The sequence below is a fragment of the Narcine bancroftii genome, chromosome 1 (genome assembly GCF_036971445.1).
Source record: "Narcine bancroftii isolate sNarBan1 chromosome 1, sNarBan1.hap1, whole genome shotgun sequence".
NCBI classification, from domain to species: Eukaryota; Metazoa; Chordata; class Chondrichthyes; order Torpediniformes; family Narcinidae; genus Narcine; species Narcine bancroftii.
The window spans coordinates 412,799,967-412,819,916 of NC_091469.1; the positions used below are offsets into that span (position 1 = coordinate 412,799,967).

Below are 19,950 nucleotides of genomic sequence, written 5' to 3' on the forward strand. Positions count from 1 at the left end.
TTCCGAAACCAGCCTAACTATCCTATGGTGGTTGCACTAGATACAGAAAAGGTTTTTGATAGGGTTGAATGGGATTTTTTATTTAAGGTGTTAGAAAAGTTTAAATTTGGCCCTTATTTTATTGGTTGGGTTAAAGCTTTATATACAAATCCGATTGCCAGGGTGATGACAAATGGTCTGGTTTCTTTACCTTTTAAGTTGACTCGTTCAACTCGGCAGGGCTGCCCATTGTCACCAGCCTTATTTGTGTTGGCTATTGAACCATTGGCTCAGATTATTATGCAAAACGATGAAATTAGAGGGATGAAGGTTATGAATGAAAAATATAAGATCAATTTATTTGCAGATGAAGTTTTGATATATTTGATGGAATCAAAATGGTCGTTGAAGCAGTTACAAGAAAGTTTGTTGAAATTTGGAGAACTATCCAGATATAAAGTTAATTGGGATAATTCCAATTTACCAGTCAGAATAGGAGATCATTCTGAATTTAAAACTATAACAAAATTAAAGTAGACAAATAAAATTAAATATTTGGGTGTGCTGGTAGATGTTAACTATCAGTCATTGTATCAGTTAAATTATGTGCCTATACTAAAACAGATTAAAGCAGATTTGATTAAATGGAAAGATCTTCCATCAACTTTGATTAGCCGGGTCAATTGTATTAAAATTAATATTTTTCCCCCTGAATTCAATATATATTTCAGTCAATACCTTGTTTACTTTCAAAGGGTTTTTCTCAGGATCTGAAAAGGCAGTGTGGGAGTTTTTAATGAAAGGGTAAATTAGCTCGAGTGGCATTGCATAAATCTACATGGAAATATGCATTGGGTGGACTTCAGTTACCACATTTTCAAAATTATTATGAAGCATCCCAGTTAAAATTTATTAGTAGATTGATGGATTTAGATCAACCCCCTAGCAGGGCTTGGGTGAAAATGGTGTGTATTTCTGAGGCTGAGGTACATCAGTTTATATTTTGTTGGAATTCAAATTTGTTACAGGAACATAATATGCCAGTATTGAAACATTTGTTTAAGATTTGGATTAAAAGAAATATGGTTTTGGGATCAAAAGGTAAATTATCAATTTTAACTCCATTGTATAATAATCATCTTATTCCTTTATCAATATTTAATAATTATTTAAAGTGTTGGGATTCTAAGGGTATAAAGACAATACAGGATTGTTTTGAAGAAGGACAATTTCTTTCTTTTAATCAACTGAGGAAAAGATTTGATATATCTGTAAATTCTGTTTGCATATTATCAATTCAGAGCCTTGGTAAAAGATAATTATGGTAAAGAGATGACTTTACCTACTTTGATGAAATTTGAATGTTTGACTTCCTCTGTACCAAAGAAGGGTTATATTTTGGTTATGTACCATTTGTTATAGGATAATATGGTTAAACAGGATTGGGAAAAATCTAAACTTAAATAGGAGAGTGACTTAGCGTTTATTTTCCCTGAAGATGATTGGACGGATATGTGTCAGGATTATGCAATTAAATTGACTAATGTAAGATATGGAATGGTTAATTATAATTTTCTACATCAATTATATTTGACCCCGGAGAAATTGAAAAAAATATGGGTTTAGTAATTTGGATTCTTGTTTTAGATGTGGTTTTTTTACTTGCTGTTTGGTCTTGTGTTAAAGTTCAACTATTTTGGCAAGGAATTAAAATAGTTTTGGAAAAATTATATAACTTTTAATTACTATTAGATCCAATTATTTTTTTTTTGTTGGGTGATATGGTTTCTCTGAGAGGAATGGGGCTGGATAAAATTCAAATTAATTTTGTACATTTAGTGCTATCAGTAGCATGTAAATGTGTAGCTAGTACCTGGAAAGATAGTACAGAGATTAATATAGCATGTTGGCATAATGAATTGAAAGCTTGTATTGTTATGGAAAAAATTACTTATAATAAAGAAGATTCTTTATTCCCCGATTTTCTTTGTTGATAAATGATTTCCATATTTGGAGTAAATGCATTTAGATATACTTTGAATTGCTATTAATACTTATAATTTTTTTTATAATTCACATTTTTGGCTCCCCTTAAGGGAGCTGGCTGATGGGGTGGGTGGGTGGGATGTTTTTTTTTGTTGGGTTGTTGTTAATATATATATTATATATTTTTTTTTGTAAAATTAATTTTTGATTGTTATTAGACTGTATGTTATGCTTTTATTATCTTTTAAATAAAGTTTGGAAAAAAAAAGGACAGATTTGAGCGACTGGGACGGGTCTTTCCATTTGAAAGGCGAAGGCCAAGCAGAGATTGGATAGAAGTATATTGGATGACGAAGAACCTGGACAGAGTGGATACCAGGAAGCATTTCCAGTTGATTGAATAGATGAGGACTAGAGTCAGAGAGATAAAATAGAGAAGTAATAGTGGTGTTGGAAAAAATATATGCAGTATTTTGGAATCTGGAATTCACAACCTGTCGATCAGATGGAGGTAGATCTATTGTGGTCTTCAAGAGGGAATTGGATAAATACACAATGAAGAAAAACTTGAAAAAGTAGAGATAGAGCCAAGAGAGTGGAACTGGTAAGTTACTCTGGTGGAGAGCTGGTGCATATCCAATGAGCTGAATGGCTTCCTTCTGTGCAGAAACCATTCTATGATTCTATTCAATCATTCTTACACCAGCATTTTCAAGCACCTTTTTCCCCCAGAGCAAAAGTAGCAATACCAGATGACATCTGTATAATGTGAGTGGAGAAAAGTTGAGGGGAGATGTCAGGGGTAAGTGTTTTTTTTAAATACACAGAATAGTGGTGCCTGAAATGCATTGCCAGTGGTGGTGGTACTGGCACAATAGGGATATTTAAAAGACTCTTAGGCAGGTACATGGATAAAAGAAAAATAGAGGGTTATTGCTGTGAGGTAGGGAAGGTTTTGATTGTTGAATAGGTCGGCACAACATCACCCTAGGATAAAGGGCCTGTACTGTGCTGCAGTATTCCATGTTGGTCCCAGTCTACTGAGAAACGGAACTTCTCTTTCCCATGTCTCTACATTTTATCCATATGTTGATTTTTTTCTTGAGCCAGTTTCATATCAATATCAACAAAGTTTAGGTTACAGTCCAGACGTCTTTAGACACTTCAATGTTAACTTTCATTTCTTATGGACTATGCAGGAACTTGTTCAAATGGTTCAAGATTGCCTTCATCTGGTCCACATCCTTTGCCTTTTCATTCCAATTACAAAGTGAACCAATTACATCCTAGATTACTGACTCCCCAATGATCAAATAGCATTCTGGAAAAGTAGCTGGACAATATTTCAGAAATTTAGTGCACAAGACATTTTAATCAGACATGAATCACAATTTTTATTTCTAACTATGAACACATTGGGCAATGGCATTTCACACCAATACAGTCTCTGCAGTATGACACTTCCACCAATCTCCCAAAAACTTCATGCAGCAACATCCTAATGTTTGAAGACATTTAAATGAGCCAATGTTGCAAAATTAAGTTTTAGAAAATGAATAGGACAAAGACAGAAATCACCTGTCAACAGTTAAATAAGAACAAAACTGACAATATTGTTGAAGATCGTTCCATGGAGAAGATTCTTTATTCCCCGATTTTCCACATCAGGTCACGATCATCAAGATATAAAACTATTTTGATATGAGAATAGGAAGGAAGGAAAACTCTTAGCACATTGTTGAAAAGTTATATTATTAAAGTATTCAGAATGATGAGCAATACAATCGTTAATTTCCCACAACAGCATTAAGAATTGAGTGTTAGAGATCAATAGAAAAGATAGTCAAGTTTTTAAAAATACATATAATTTTTTTAAATTGCAACAAATTCATTGTAAGCACTGACAACCTTAGGTTTCCCTGAAATTTTAATTCTGTTTCTCCCTTCACATAAACTGTTGAGAATTTCCAACAGATTGTGTTTTTGTTTCACACTTCTAGATCTGCTTCCACAAACTAATCCAGTTGCTAATGCAGCGACCCATCTATTACAATGACAATTTTAACAAAATTCATAATGGCATTTTGACCCTTAAATTGCTTAATTTGGCTTATTCAATATTAACATACTCTAGGTTTCTAAAATGTTCAATAATTCAGCAGCTTTCTGCGATCATTCCTCTAACTGAGCACCTTAATCGCACTTTTAATTTGTCACTTAATTTGAGGAACATGAGTAAACGTTGAAAAAAAATGCCATCTCATCTTCATAAACCAACAAAATCATTTTCTCAAGAAACTCAAGCAATGGAGAGTTTTAGTATCCAGTAAATGATCAGAGTGGGAGTTTACTTTTCAACTCACCGTCTTGAAAATGCAATAGGAAGGGTTGCTCCAAAGGACTGTTAAAATAAAACTGGAACGTTGATCTCCTCTTGGTGGAAAAAAATCCTTCACTGGTTTGACTAACTTTGGTTGATCTGCAACCTCTAATCGCCCTTGCATCCAGTGTAGAATTTGCCGAACACAGGACTTTTTTTTTTAAAAAAAGCAAATGCTTCAAATTTAACATTGTAATACGGAAGCAAATGAAAGCGTGTCACCATAAAAAGCAATATATATATATATATATAACATAAAAAGCAATATATAAATACTGACTTGGAGCTTCAGATCAATTCCAGGGTAAAATTCTGAATTTTGTTTGTGAAGTTGTAATTTCAAAAGTAAGGTTTCAGCAAAGTTGTCCCAGACCTCCTGCAGCAGTATTTATAATTACCAATAAAGCTGTTAAAAGACTGAATGCAGACAGGGACTGTGCATGGACAAGAGTTAGAAGTAGCGAGACACGATGATCACACACGGAGCAATTAATTGCGATGCGGTGATTTCAAAGGGTGCGTAGAAACAAAAAGATCAATGTGCAAATTAACAGAATTGTTTTAATGCAAAACTACACATTCCAAAGCATTATTTGCCTCGGTTAAATTCTGAATTTTAGTTCCCTTCTTTAATCATGTTATCAATGAACGATGTAAAACTCGCAATTCCGCATGTTAAAAAGTGAAGTGAATCGAATCTACTAACTTTGCAATGTACAATAAATAATGCAAACTAAAAACGAATGATCCACGAATTAAAAGACTGAATGCAGACAGAGTCAGTGCATGGACAAGAGTTAGAAGTAGTGAGACACGATGATCAAACACTGATGCGGTAATTTCGGCCATCAGAAAACATAATTTTGAGTGCATTTAATCCAGGAACAACTTCGCCGATAAAAGTACAAATTTAAAAATTAGAGGCCACTGACCTGCAAGGTTCTCCATCTCAAATCCGAAAGTCGCCGTTACTGCGAAACAGAGGACGAGAGGGTCAAAGTCGACAGGCTTTTGCTCCGGCTCGTCCTGTTCCGAGGATGAGCGACGGTGCTGGGCTGCCTTGCTTCGGCAGAGCGCGCGCGCCCGGGCCGGCGAGCCCCAGCTGGGGCTTCGATCCCGGTGCTGTCCGTCACCCGGACTCCCACGAGCATCGAACCGTCGACTTCACAGGCGCTCGAATTGGAAGCAGCAAGGTGAATGGAATTGTTGATTAGTAAACGACAGGTATAAATGATGGACAGTGATCATCTCTGTCCCCTCAGCGACTTGGAGTCTTTCAAATATCACTTTGGAAAACAAGTTTAGAAAATAGTGAATTGGTTCAGCTACCCCAACCAACAAATTTCCCGCTGCAACCGTGACTGCCTGTCCCACGTCGGACTTGTCAGCCACAAACGAGCCTGCAGCTGACTTGGACGTTTACCCCTCCATAAATCTTCGTCGGCAAAGCCAAGCCAAAGAAAGAAATGTTCTCAAACATTGGGTGACACTGATGAACAGTTGTCTTCTTGATTACCTGGCCCCGCCCCATCCTGTGACCTTCTATGAAGTCCCTAACACCCTGATCCTTCCCCACAACACAGGATGAGATCCTTGTCCATCAGTGATTCAGTCTCTAACACCCTGATCCTTCCCCACAACACAGGATGAGATCCTTGTCCATCAGTGATTCAGTCTCTAACACCCTGATCCTTCCCCACAACACAGGATGAGGTCCGTGTCCATCAGTGATTCATTCTCAGCCTCTGGAGTTATTTACTGCACACAACAGTTCAGAACATACTCAAGAATGCAGTGATTGAAAAGTGAAAAAAACTGGAGACGCCAACAATCTGAATGTATCCCTTTCATAATTTTATATGTTTCTATAAGATATAATCTGAATGTATCCCTTTCATAATTTTTTATGTTTCTATAAGATATTCTCTCATTCTTCTGAATTCAAGTGAGTATAATCCCAGATGATTTAGTCTTTCCTCGTAGGTCAACCCCTCATCGCTGGGATCAAGCTGGTGAACATCCTCTGGACTGTTTCCATAGCCAATATATCGTTCCTCAAGTCTGGAGACCAGAACTGTACACAGTACTCCAGGTCCGGCCACACCAGTACCTTGTAGAGTTGCAGCATAACCTCCCTGCCCTTGAATTCAATTCCTCTAGTGATGAAGGCCAACATTCCATTTGCCTTCTTAATAACCTGTTACCTACAACCTATTATTTTGTGATTCATGCACAAGCACTCCCAAGTCCTTCTGCACTACAGCATGCTGGAGTTTTTCACCCTTTAAATAATAATCTGCTCTTTTATTTTTTTCCTACCAAAATGGATGACCTCACATTTACTAACGTTGTACTCCATCTGCCAGACCTTTGCCAACTCACCTAACTTAATTATATCCTTCTGCAGCCTCTCCACATCCCCTGTACAATTTTGTTTTCCACTCAATCAACTTGGCTACACTACACTCTGTCCCCTCTTCCAAACTATCAATGTAAATGGTGAACAGCTATGGGCCCAGCACTGACCCCTGTGGCACCCCACTAGCCCACTCCATTCGCCCACTCACTCCAAAGATAGCTAAGAAAGACCTAAGAGTCAAGTTAATATTAACAACTAATGATAAAGTGCAAAATACCCCTTGCCAAAAATTAAGGAGACAAGGACATAATCAAAACATATGATACAACGTGCCTTTCTCACTTATGCATTTATCACATTTAGTAGAAATATTAGGATAAAATTTAGCTAACTGAACATTGATTAAGTGGGCCCGATAGACTATTTTAAATTGTATTAATGAATGCCTAGCACAAAGAGAAGATGAGTGAAGATGTTTTATAATAGAATCCCATGTAGTTTTGGCAAATGGTTGTTGAAAGTCCTGTTCCCATATTTTCTTACTACCACCCAGGGAACTGTCCCGAGATCTTAAAAGTAGTTCATAAAGGGCAGAAAACAATCCTTTATGATTGGGTTTTAAATTATATACTTCCCAAATAAGATTGAGATCTAAGTCCTATGGAAGCTTCAACATTAAAGGATTTAAGAAGCTCCTTATCTGTAAATAACAGAAAATGTGATGTCTAGATATTTTAAATGTAATAGATTATTGTTCAAAAGAAGTGAGATTTTGGTCAATATATAGATCTAGAAAAGGTTGGATACCCAAACTTGACCAGTGAGCATAATCGATATCTTGGACGGAGGTGGGGGGAATAAATGATATTGCATAGAATGGGGCTAATCAATGAAAACCTATGGTACCCAAAATGTTTTTAAAATTGAAACCAAATTCTCAATGTGCGTATAATACAAAATTATCAGTTAACTTGAAAAAGGCACCAAGTATCGAAAGGAGAGAATACATTTTAATAGTCTTGATCTCTCGGTTAATCCATCTTGAAACACCTTGATATTCATTGTGATGAATCCAAATAATGATATTCGCTGCTCAGTAATAAAATCTAAAATTAGGTAATGCCAAACATCCATTTTTTTAAATATTTTGAAGGAAAAATTTTTTGCAACTGGGTGCTTATTTTTCAAATAAAAGAAATGAGAGAATCTAATGAAACAAAAAAGGATTTGGAAACAAACACCGGTACAGCTTCAAAAATATATAACTTAGGCAAAATATTCACTTTTATAATCATAACATGTCGAATTAAGGTCATCAAAAGAAGGGATAATTGAGATAAGGACTTCTTAAAATGATTCAGTAAGGAAAGGAAATTTTCCTTAAACAAATGATTAAACATTTTAGTAATGTATTGCCTGGATAGTTAAATAGATTTATAACAATTTTAAAAGGGATAGAGGGATCTAAAGAGCAGGAAGAACTCAAAATAAACATTTCACTTTTCTGCAGGTGAAGGAGTGAAGGAGTGAGGACTTGGGAATTTGGCTCGAGGGACCAGTGAAGGAGTGGGGACTTGGCCTGAAAATTGTTCAAATTGACTGAGAAGTAGTAAAAATATATGGAAATGAATGGTCAGAATTGGATATATTTAGCAGAAGGACACCAGCATAAAGAGACACCTTTTATGAATAGTTCCAGGTCGAGAGATTCCAGACATCTCTGTTGATTGCTGAAAAGGAATTGGTTCCAAAGCCAAATTAAGTAAAAGTGGACTTAAAGGACAACCCTGTCTGATTCAATGATACAATTTAAAAGGTTCTCTAGCACATAAAATAGATAATGCCATTCACTCTATTAAATGCTTTATGTCTCCTGCATTTATGAATGTATTTAAACAGGCAATAGAGGAGCAATCATTACCAGATTGTTTATCGAGAGCGATAATTACAGTAATTCCAAAGAAAGATAGAGATGCTTTGAAAGTAGCTTCGTATCGACCAATTTCTTTATTAAATGTAGATTACAAAATAATAGCTAAAGTATTATTAAATAGACTTGCTAAATATTTACCACAATTGATACATGTTGATTAGGCAGGTTTTATTAAAAATAGATAATATTCTTAGATTGATTACTTTGATCAATGCATTGAGAAATCAGCCCAACCAACAAATGATTGTTGCACTTGATGCAGAAAAAGCATTTGATGGGGTGGAATGGAATTTTTTATTTAAAGTTCGATAAAAATTTATTTTTGGACCACTCTTTATTGGTTGGGTAAAGGCACTATATAAAAATCCAATTGCTAGGGTGGTGACGAATACCCAAACTTTTTCGTCATTTAAATTAACGAGATCAACACATCAAGGTTGATGTGAGTAAAATAAATAGGTGGATTTACCAGGGCTCGGTCTTAGAAAGGTCGGACTCGGGGTCGGAGGAGGCAGTAAGTCAGTGCCTGGTGTCGTGTGAGAGGAGGAGGAGCCAGGAGACAGCATCAGAGAGGTGAGTAGAATAAATAGCTGGACTTACTGGGGCTCGGTGTTAGAAAGGTCGGACTCGAGGTCGGAGGAGGCAGTGAGTCAGCGCCTGGTGTCGTGTGAGAGGAGTTAATTGGGGTTAATTGGTAAGGACTAATAAAAGGAGTAGAAAGGGAGGGAGTGGCCAGCGAGGAGTGGCGCAGTGAGTGAGTGGCCCAGTGAAGGCGTGGGGACTTGGGACTTTGGCTCGAGGGACCAGTGAAGGAGTGAGGACTTGGGAATTTGGCTCGAGGGACCAGTGAAGGAGTGGGGACTTGGGACTTTGGCTCAAGGGACCAGTGAAGGAGTGGGGACTTGGGACTTTGGCTCGAAGGACTTCGGTGAGCAGGGGCTAAGAAGGAGCTCCTTGTGTGGAAAGGTATCTTTGAAACAACATATTTATAATAAGAAAGGAGGAAATGGAGTCAGTTGGGGTAGTTAAGTGCTCCAGTTGTGGGATGTAGAAAATCAGTCAGCACAGCTGTTTCTGATGACTACACCTGGAAAAGGTGCATCCAATTGCATATAAAGAGTGACCGTGTTAGGGAGCTTGTGCTGCAGTTTGGATGAACTGAGGATCATAAGGGAAGCAGAGTCAGTGATAGAGAAGAGTTACAGGGAGACAGTCACCCCCTAGAAGGCAGGAGTCAGGGAATTGGGTGACTGTGAGGAAAGGAGGGAGAGTGCCTGTGCAGAGTACCCCTGTGGAAGTGCCACTGAGCAACATGTATTCGGCATTGGATACTGCTGGGGGGAAGGACGAGTCGTGTGGGTCAGGTCTCTGGCACAGGGGCTGCCCGTGAGGTTCAGAAGGGAAGGAGGGATAAGAACAGGATACTTGTAGTTGGGGACTCATTAGTCAGAGGGACAGATAGAAGGTTTGTGGGACGAGATCGGGGATCCAGGTTGGTCTGTTGCCTCCCTGTTGCCAGGGTCAGGGATATTTCTGATCGAGTTCATAGCATTCTGCAAGGGGAAGGAGAACAGCCAGAAGTCGTGGTCCATGTGGGGACCAATGACTTAGTTAGAAGTGGGGATGAGGTCCTGAAACAGGATCATGTGGAATTAGGTAGGAAGTTAAAAAACAGGACCTCCAATGTAGTAATCTCTGGATTGCTGCCGGTGCCACACGCTAGTGAGGATAGAAATAGGAGGATGTGGAGGATGAATACGTGGCTAAAGAGATGGTGCAGGGGGCAAGGGATAAGATTTCTGGATCATTGGGATCTCTTCTGGGGAAAGTTGGACCTGTACAAAAGGGACGGACTCCACTTGAACTGGAGGGGGACCAATGTGCTGGCAAGCAGATTTACTAGAGCTGTGGGGGAAGGTTTAAACTAGTTTGGCAGGGGGGTGGGGAACAGAGTGTGAGAGCAGTGTCAAGGGAGCATGGCCACCTAGATAGGAATAATAACGATAACAAAGGTAGGATGGAGATTAGGGTAAAAGGTAGAAAAGAGAATATATGTGAGGGTCATTCTCTGAAATGCATATATTTTAATGTAAGAAGCATAGTGAACAAGGTAGATGAGCTTAGACCATGGACAGATACTTGGGGACATGATATTTTGGCAATTAGTGAGACCTGGCTACAGGAGGGGCAGGACTAGCAACTTAATATTCCAGGATACATTTGTTTTAGATGTGATAGAGATAGATCAGGGGGTAAAAAAGGGGGAGCAGTTGCTCGGTTTGTTAAGGAGGACATTACTGCCGTAAGGTGGCAGGATGGTCTGGAGGAATCGTCCAGTGAGGCTGTTTGGGTGGAATTGAGGGGTGAAGGAGCCATGAGGGTGCTAATAGGGGTGTATTACAGACCACCAAATGGGCCAAGAAAATTAGAGGAACAAATTTGTAGGGAGATAACGTATATATGTGAGAATCATAAGGTAGTGATCATGGGAGATATTAACTTCCCTCACATTGATTGGGATACTCATACAGTTAGAGGGCTGGATGGGCTAGAGTTCGTTAAATGTGTTGAAGATTGTTTTCTAAATCAATTAGTAGAAGAACCGACTTGGGACGGTGTAATACTAGTTCTCCTGTTAGGGAACGAGCTAGGTCAGGTATCAGACATTAATGTTGGAGAACAAATTGGTTCTAGTGATCATAACTCTGTTAGTTTTCGGGTAGTTTTAGGGAAGAGCAAGGAGGGGCCTAAAGTTGAGGTTCTGGATTGGAGAAGAGCAAATTTCGAAGGAATAAGAAGGGATTTGGGGAGTATTGAGTGGGACAGGATATTTTCAGGTAAGGATGTAAATGAAAAATGGAGGATATTCAAAAAATAAATTTTGAGGGTACAGAGTAGATATGTCCCAGTGAGGATCAAAGGAAAGGCTGGAAGTCATAGGGAGGCTTGGTTTTCGAGGAATATTGGAAATTTGGTTAGGAGAAAAAGGGAGGTGTACAAGAGCAGGGAGCTGAAAATTTGAAGGAGGACTACAAAGAGTGTAGAAGGAATCTTAAGAAAGAAATTAGAAAGGCCAAAAAAAGGCATGAAGAGGCTTTGGCAGACAGAGTAAAAATAAATCCAAAGGGTTTCTATAGGTACATTAAAAGTTAAAGATTAGTGAGGGAAAAAATTGGACACCTTGTAGATAGCGAGGGTAGGCTGAATGAGAAGTCAGAGGAAATGGGGGAAATTTTGAATGATTTCTTTGCCTCAGTATTCACTAGGGAAAAAAATATTGAACCAGTTGAAGTAAAGAAAAATAGTGGGGAGGTCATGAAGCATATAAGGATAACCAAGGAGGTAGTGATGGCTGTGTTGAAAAAGATAAAGGTTGATAAATCTCCGGGACCGGACAAAATATTCCCAAGGACACTCAGGGAGGCTTGTGGACAGATAGTGGGGCCATTAACAGAGATATTTAGGATGTCACTGGCCATGGGGGTAGTGCCAAAGGATTGGAGGGTGGCGCATGTGGTTCCGTTGTTTAAGAAGGGGTCCAAATGTAAACCTGGGAATTACAGGCCCATGAGTCTGACATCTGTGGTGGGCAAGTTGATGGAAAGTGTTCTGAGGGATGGTATTTACAAAAATTTGGAGGTACAGGGATTGATAGGGAGTAATCAGCATGGTTTTGTCAGGGTAGATCATGCTTGACAAACCTCATTGAGTTTTTCAAGGGGGTTACAAAAAAGGTTGATGAAGGGAAAGCTGTGGATGTTGTCTATTTAGATTTTAGTAAAGCTTTTGACAAAGTTCCCCACAGGAGGTTAGGAAAAAAGGTGGAGGCATTAGGTATAAATAAGGAGGTAGTGAAATGGATTCAGCAATGGTTGGATGGGAGGTGTCAGAGAGTAGTGGTAGAAAATTGTTTGTACAATTGGAGGCCGGTGACTAGTGGAGTTCCTCAGGGATCAGTCCTGGATCCACTATTGTTTGTTTTATATATATTAACGATCTGGAAGTAGGGATGAAGAATTGGATAAGCAAGTTTGCGGATGATACAAAGATTGGTGGTGTTGTGGACAGTGAGGAAGATTACCGTAGTTTAAAAGGTGATTTAGGAAGGCTGGAGGTGTGGGCTGAGAAATGGCTGATGGAATTTAATACAGATAAGTGTGAGGTGTTACATTTTGGAAGGGCAAATCTAAATAGGTCATATGCATTAAATGGTAGGCTATTGAGATGTGCAGAGCAACAAAGGGATTTAGGAGTGATGGTAAATAGTACCCTCAAGGTTGATACTCAGGTAGATGGTGTGGTGAAGAAGGCATTTGGAATGTTGGCCTTCATAAATCGGAGTATTGAATTCAAGAGTAGGGAGGTTATGATGAAATTGTACAAAGCATTGGTGAGGCCAAATTTGGAGTACTGTGTACAGTTTTGGTCACCAAATTATAGGAAAGATATAAACAAAATAGAGAGAGAAGGTTCACAAGAATGTTGACAGAATTTCAAGGTTTGAGTTATAGGGAAAGGTTGTGCAGACTAGGGCTTTTTTCTCTGGAGCGTAGAAGATTGAGGGGGGACTTGATAGAGGTGTTTAAGATTTTAAAAGGGACAGACAGAGTAAATGTGGATAGGCTTTTTCAATTAAGAGTGAGGGAGATTCAAACTAGAGGGCATGGTTTAAGATTGAAGGGGGAAAATTATAAGGGGAACATGAGGGGAAATTTCTTTACGCAAAGGGTGGTAGGGATGTGGAATGAGTTTCCGGCAGACGTGGTTGAGGCGGGATCATTGGTTACATTTAAGGATAGACATGGAGAGGAGAGGACTGGAGAGGTATGGACTGGGTGCTGGTCAGTGGGACTAGGAGGGTGGGGATTTGTTATGGCATGGACTAGTAGGGCCGAACTGGCCTGTTGTGTGCTGTAAGTGGTTATATGGTTATATATGGTTATATGGTTATAAGGTTGTCTGTTGTCACCAGCCTTATTTGCATTGGTCACAGAACCATTGGCTCAAGCAATTGGACAAAATGAAAATATTAAAGAAATAAAAATTGCAGAAGATGAATATAAAATTAATTTATTTGCTGATGATGTGTTGATATATTTAACACATCCGGAAAAATCTTTGAAACATTTGCAGAGGTGTTTGGAGCAATTTGGAGTATTGTCTGGGATAAAAGTGAAACATTACTGGTTGCAGATGATGATTATACTGAGTCTAAACAGATTCGAAATTACGACGGTCTAATAAAATTAAGTATTTAGGAGTAATTGTTGATGTAAATTATCAATCTTTATAGAAATTAAATTATGTACCATCATTAAAAAAGATTAAATTGGATTTAAATAAGTGGAAAGATCTTCCTTTAACATTAATAAGTTGAGTGAATTGTATTAAGATGAATATCTTTCCACGTATTCAATATATTTTTCAATCCCCGCTTCCAAGTGTATTTTTTCAGGAATTGAATACTGTGGTGAGGAGGTTTTTGTGGAAAGGTAAATTAGCTACAGTAGTGCTGCAGAAGTTGACTTGGAAATATGCTTTAGGTGAACTTCAACTGCCTCATTTTCAGAATTATTATCCAGCTGCACAATTAAAATTTGTTAATAAGATGCTGGATGTTTCCCAACCTCTTAGTTGGGCTAAAGTTGAATTGGCTTGTATATCTGAATCTCAAGTTCATCAATTCATATTTAAGTGGAATAGTTACTTGCTATAGAGATATAATATGCTGGTTTTAAAATATTTGTTAGCGACCTGGACCAAAAGTAATTCTGCAATAAGTTCTGGGGGCAAAATTGTGGCCCAAACTCCATTACATCAAATTAAAATTATGCCTTTTTCGATAGATAATTAATGTTTAAAGATTTGGGATTCAAAATGTATAAAGGTGATTGATGATTGTTTTGAAAATAGACAGTTTCTTTCTTTTACTAGACTTAGGGAGAAGTTTGGGATACCATTTAATTCTTTATTTGTATATTATCAAGTTCGAGCTTTGGTGATAGATAATTTTGGAAGAGAAATGATGTTACCTGAATTGACTAAGTTTGTGCTTTTAATTTTCAGATACATTAAAAGGGGGATTTATTTCAGATATGTACGGTTTGTTACAAGACAAGATGTATAAACCAGACAAATAAATCTAGAATTAAATGGGAAGAAGATTTATCTTTTGATATATCTCAGGAGAAATGGGAAGATATGTATTTAGATGGTGTTACTAAATTACTTAATGCAAGATATAGTTGAGTTAATTATAATTTTTTACATCAGTTGTATTTGACTCCTGAGAAGTTAAAAAGATATAGCTTTAGTAGTTCAGATTTATGTTTTAGATGTGGACTTCATACTGGAACATTTGTACACGCACTTTGGCTTTGTGATAAAGCTCAACCATTTTGGGAAAAAAATTAGAGTCTTTTTGGAAAAATTATTTAAGATTAAATTACCATTAGATCCATTATTTTTTTTCTGGGTTATGCCGTATCTTTGGCTGGTTTGGAGTTGGACAAGTTTCAGTTGGCGTTTATTCATTTAGGATTGGCAGTAGCACGGAAATGTATTGCGATTACTTGGAAAGATAATGTGGAGGTAAATATACCCCGTTGGCATAATGAGTATAGATCTTGTATTAATATAGAGAAAATAACATATAATCTGCATGATAATTATTCTTTCTTTGTCCAGAATTGGTCACCTTATTTGGATATTATGGGTTTAGAAGTAACTTAAGTTCTTTTTAAACATATTGTAAGTTTGTAATACCACACAGTGTATGTAAGTAATTAACTGAACTATGATTTTTGCTCCCCTTGTGGGGTTTTTTGTGGGGGGAGGGGGAGGGCGATTTTGTTAATGTTATTTTATTTTCGTTTACTTTGTTTTCTTTGTATATATATATATTTTTTAAAATCAAAAATAACATTTTAAAAAAAAGGAAGATGATACATTCAGAGAACAAAACTGTAGAGGATTAAAGAATACCTAAGAGACATCGAACATTGAATCAGAATCAGAATTTATTGTCATGAACAAGTCATGAAATTTGGTGTTTTGCGGCAGCGTCATAGAGCAAACATTCATATTATAACCACTATAAAAAACTAAAAACAATAGTCCACTAAAAGTAAGGCAGTGTCTTTGATTCATTAATTATCCAGGAACCTGATGACAGCAGGGAAGAAGCTGCCCTTGTGCTGCTGAGTGCTCGTCTTTAGGCTCCTGTACCTTTTCCCCAATGGTAGCAGAGTGAAGAGGGCATGGCCTGGGTGGAGGGGGGTCTTTGAGGAAGAGGCTGCTTTTTCAAGACACCACCTTATGTAGATGCCCTCAATAGAGTGATGTCTGGTGCCTGTGATGTTGCAGGCTGAGTTGACAACCCTCTGGAGTTTATTCTTGTTCTGAGAGTTGGCACCTCCATACCAGACAGTGATGAAGCTATGCTCTCCACGGAACATCTGTAGATGTTTATCAGATTCTTCGGCGACATACCGAATATCCTCAGACACCTCACAAAGTATAGCCACAGGTGAGCCGTCTTTGTGATTGCATCAACATGGAGGCTCCAAGATAGACCCTCGGAAATGTTGACTCCCAGGAATTTGAATTTCTTGACCCTCTCCATTACTGAGCCCTCAATGAGGACTGCATTGTGTTCCCCTGACTTCCTCCTGAAGTCCACAATCATCTCCTTGATTTTGCTGACATTGAGAACAAGGTTGTTGTCGTTATACCATTCAACGAGCTGATCTATCTCCCTCTTGTATGCTTCCTCATTGCTGTTTGTGATTCTGCCAACAAGTGTGGTATCTTCAGCAAACTTGTAGATGGCATTTGAATTGAGCCTGACCATATAGTCATGGCTGTATAATAAGTAGAGCAATGGGCTAAGCACACATCTTTGGGGCTGCGCCTGGTTGGTAATCAGTGAGGAGGAGATGTTGTTTTCAATTTGCACTGACTGTGGTCTTCCAGTGAGAATGAGTTGTGAGTAATATCCTTTAATAAATCCCGTTTGAACCTCAACATAATAAGAGGTATAACATTCTCTAACCTAAAAGGTAGGATCTTAGATAGAATCTTTGCATCAAAATTTAAAAGGGAAATTGGTCTGTAAGAGGTACAGTCTAAGGGATCCTTATTCTTCATAAAAATAAGAGAAATGGAAGGATCATTAAAGGTTTGTGGTAACTTTCCACTAATTGAAGACTGAGTAAAGACTAAATCCAAATAAGGTATCAATAAATGAGTCAATTTATTGAAAAATAATTCTTCTCTCTCACTCGCTTATCAATAATCTCAAACACAATTTGATCACTGATCATTGAATCTTGCAGCAGTCCAAAATTACATTCATGCTTTTAATTTCAAGTCTGTTAAAAATGTATCAGACCTCTCTCCCTGCAGCTGTGTATGCGAGTGAAACATTACATTTTGCTTTGTTTACAGTGTTCATCAAACATCTCGATAACCATGTCGAATTTGCCCTGATCAGCTGCCTCAGGAAAAACAAATGTGTTGAAAACCTCTAGTGCCTGATGTCCCACCATGGTAAGTAGCAGTGCAATCTTCCATGCATCCGGTTTGGTGGCTTGCAGGTACAGCATAAATTGTTGTTTGAACAACGTCCACTCATAGTTGACATTGAGTCCAATTTACAACATCAGGATTATTTATGCTCTCCATGTTTTCTGCTCCTATCAAATGATTCTCACTCCTGGTACCATGTGATGTATCTTTTATTGTAATAAAGAAGCTTCGATTCATTTATAACAACTGTACTTTATTAGCTATAGTACTCAGGATCTCAGGGAGGCATCCATTTTGAACCTAAGCTGTAACAACTCATCTCCAATTCCCTCTAGTGGTCAGGATTATCACTAGCACTCTATCATTACAGAGAGGTTGAACATTTGAGGATTGTTTTCTCTGGAGCATCAGAGTTCAAGGGCAAACTTGTACAGGTAGGTAAAATTATAAAATACATAGATAGGGTAGATCAGTGGTTCTCAACTTGTTTCTTTCCACTCACTTTAAGTAATCCTTATGCCATCAGTGCTCTGTGATTAGTAAGGGATTGCTTAAAGTGGTATGTGAGTGGGAAGGGAAGGTTGAGAATCATTGGTCAAGACCCAATTGTTACTGAAATATTTTGCTTGAGAAAAATTGTCAATGGACTTTTCCTTTGGAGCTATGAAACCATGCACATAATGTGTCAATTAGGTACGATTAAAACAGTGGCTTTCAAACTTGTTCTTTCCACTCACATACCACCTTAAGGAATCCCTTACTAATCACAGAGCACCTATGGCATAGAGATTACTTAAAGTGATATGTGAGTGGAAAGAAAAAGGTTGAGAACCACTGGGGTAGATAATCTTTTTTTTCAGGATGCAAATGTCAAATACTGGATAGCATAAGGTTAAAGTGAGAGAGAAAATTTGGAGGAGATTTGCCAAGCAAGTTTTTCACACAGCAATAGGTGTCTGGAACATGTCAGGGGAGGTGATAGAAGCTGATACAAGAGTCCAATTTAGGAACATTGAGATAAAACATATGAACAGGCAGTGGAAAGGGGACATGGACTGTGTGCGGGCTGATGGATTGTTTTAGATTGACATCGTACCACAGAAATTGTGGGCCAAAGGGTCTGTGCCTGTAGTGTTCTTTGTTCTTATGAATATCAAATGAAAGTTTGAGAGATCAAAATTACTTAAATAAATTGCAATAATCATTGAAGAGGATATACAAGAAATCAAACTATGAACGTATTTGCCAGTGTGTGTAACATTTTGGGGTTTCTCTTTTGTTTTTTGCAGATTAACAGAGGCAGTGTTTGTATTAGCTGCTGAATTTGGGGACTTTTGATAAAAGTAGCATTGGAATCCAGAGTAATGATCAAGACAATTATACAGATGGCTCTGTATTACCAGGAATTGCTTTCCAAGAAAATGTTCCTGTTGCAATTTCCCATAAGGCAAAGCTGCTTTTAAATATTTCTTAAAATCGATTTCTTGTGGGGGGGGGGGGGGGGCGTGACAAGATGGCGTAAAGGCAAGACGTGTATTCCACCTTCTCCCAGCTGGAACATTAAACGCCCAACTTTAAGTTGTTTAAAATTAGTTAAAAATAATATTTTTAATTTTTTTAAACAATAGTAAATTACTATGGCAACTAATTTAAAAAAATCTAAGGCTCAACTCCAAAAGAAATTGCCATTTAAAAGTACGGAAGAATTGAAGCCTACCTTTACAGCGGAATCCTCGGAATCGATTTCGGCAATTCCTAAGGCCCAGAGGACCCCAGCTCGGCCGATCTTGACACCAGCATCAACCTTGTTCCCGCAAGATGGCGCCGGCACCCTGGTGAGTTCGGCCACTGCCGATCCACGTGCACGGCTTCGAAAGAGAGACCCATGGCCCCACGATCTTGCTGGGTAGCCTAGGGATGCGCGGAGTAGAGTCGGAAGATGCTCCAATGCGCCCCGTGGTTTTGCCCGGCCTGTGTGGAGCATCGCAGGTCTGGGAGCTCCTTAATAAGGTGTGGGCTGCGGGGGAGCTCAAACGCCGGCGCCCCGAAGAGGTCGGTGCACCAGCATTGGGTGTCCAGACCCGCAGCCACACTGTCAAGACAGCCACGGAACAAGAGGAACTACTTACCTTTGCAGAATACCTTCAGCAGGAAGAGCTAGCAACCCATGAAGGTAAACCTCAAAAAGTGGAACCAGAACCTGGAATGGATCCAGTATTTACAGTTCTGGAAGGGATTGCCTATCAGATGGGTAATATGTCAAAACAAATATCAGATCAAATAAATCAAGGATTTATGGAGGTGAAAATGAAGATGCATACTTTATGTGAAGAAATGTCAAATATGAAGCAAGATATGAATGTAGTCAAAAGTGACATTAATAGATGTATAAAATCTGTTGATACTGTACAAGAAAATTTTAAGAAAATTGAGACAGCTTTTTCTGAGTTTTAAAGTCAAGTGGAGAGTAATAGAGAAAAAAATAGAAAAAGTGGAAGGATCTTTTGTAAATTGGGGAATTCAAAAAAGAGATTTATTGAAGAAGAATGATTCTTTGGCAAAGAGTCGGAGAAATAATGTGAAGATAGTTGGTCTTCCAGAAGATATTGAAGGTTCTGATCCTATAAAATTCTTTAAACGCTGGATCCCAGAAGTTTTGGGTAAAGAGTTTTTTCTTGAAGGTTTGGAGTTAGATAGGGCTCATAGAGCTCTGAGAAAAAAACTGCTTCCAGGACAACCGCCGAGAGCAGATTTGATTCATTGTTTAAAATACCAGGTTAGAGA

At 38.3% G+C, this 19,950-nt stretch overlaps 1 protein-coding gene across 5 annotated transcripts in view; it reads right to left on the reverse strand.

The window, feature by feature from the left end:
* Positions 1-19,950, reverse strand: part of LOC138753290 (zinc finger matrin-type protein 3-like) — a 495,498-nt gene that overhangs the window by 436,541 nt on the left and 39,007 nt on the right. For 3 of the 5 annotated variants that reach the window (XR_011351080.1, XR_011351077.1, XR_011351083.1), the window contains exon 1: positions 5,278-6,061. Coding sequence is in view for 1 of the 5 variants with exons in the window: in XM_069916120.1 (XP_069772221.1) it covers positions 5,278-5,293 (16 nt within the window). In the remaining 4 variants the exon portion in view is untranslated. Of the gene's footprint in view, positions 1-3,347; positions 3,657-5,277; positions 6,062-19,950 lie in introns of those variants that run through there. The other 2 variants (XR_011351079.1, XM_069916120.1) reach the window with 2 other exon arrangements.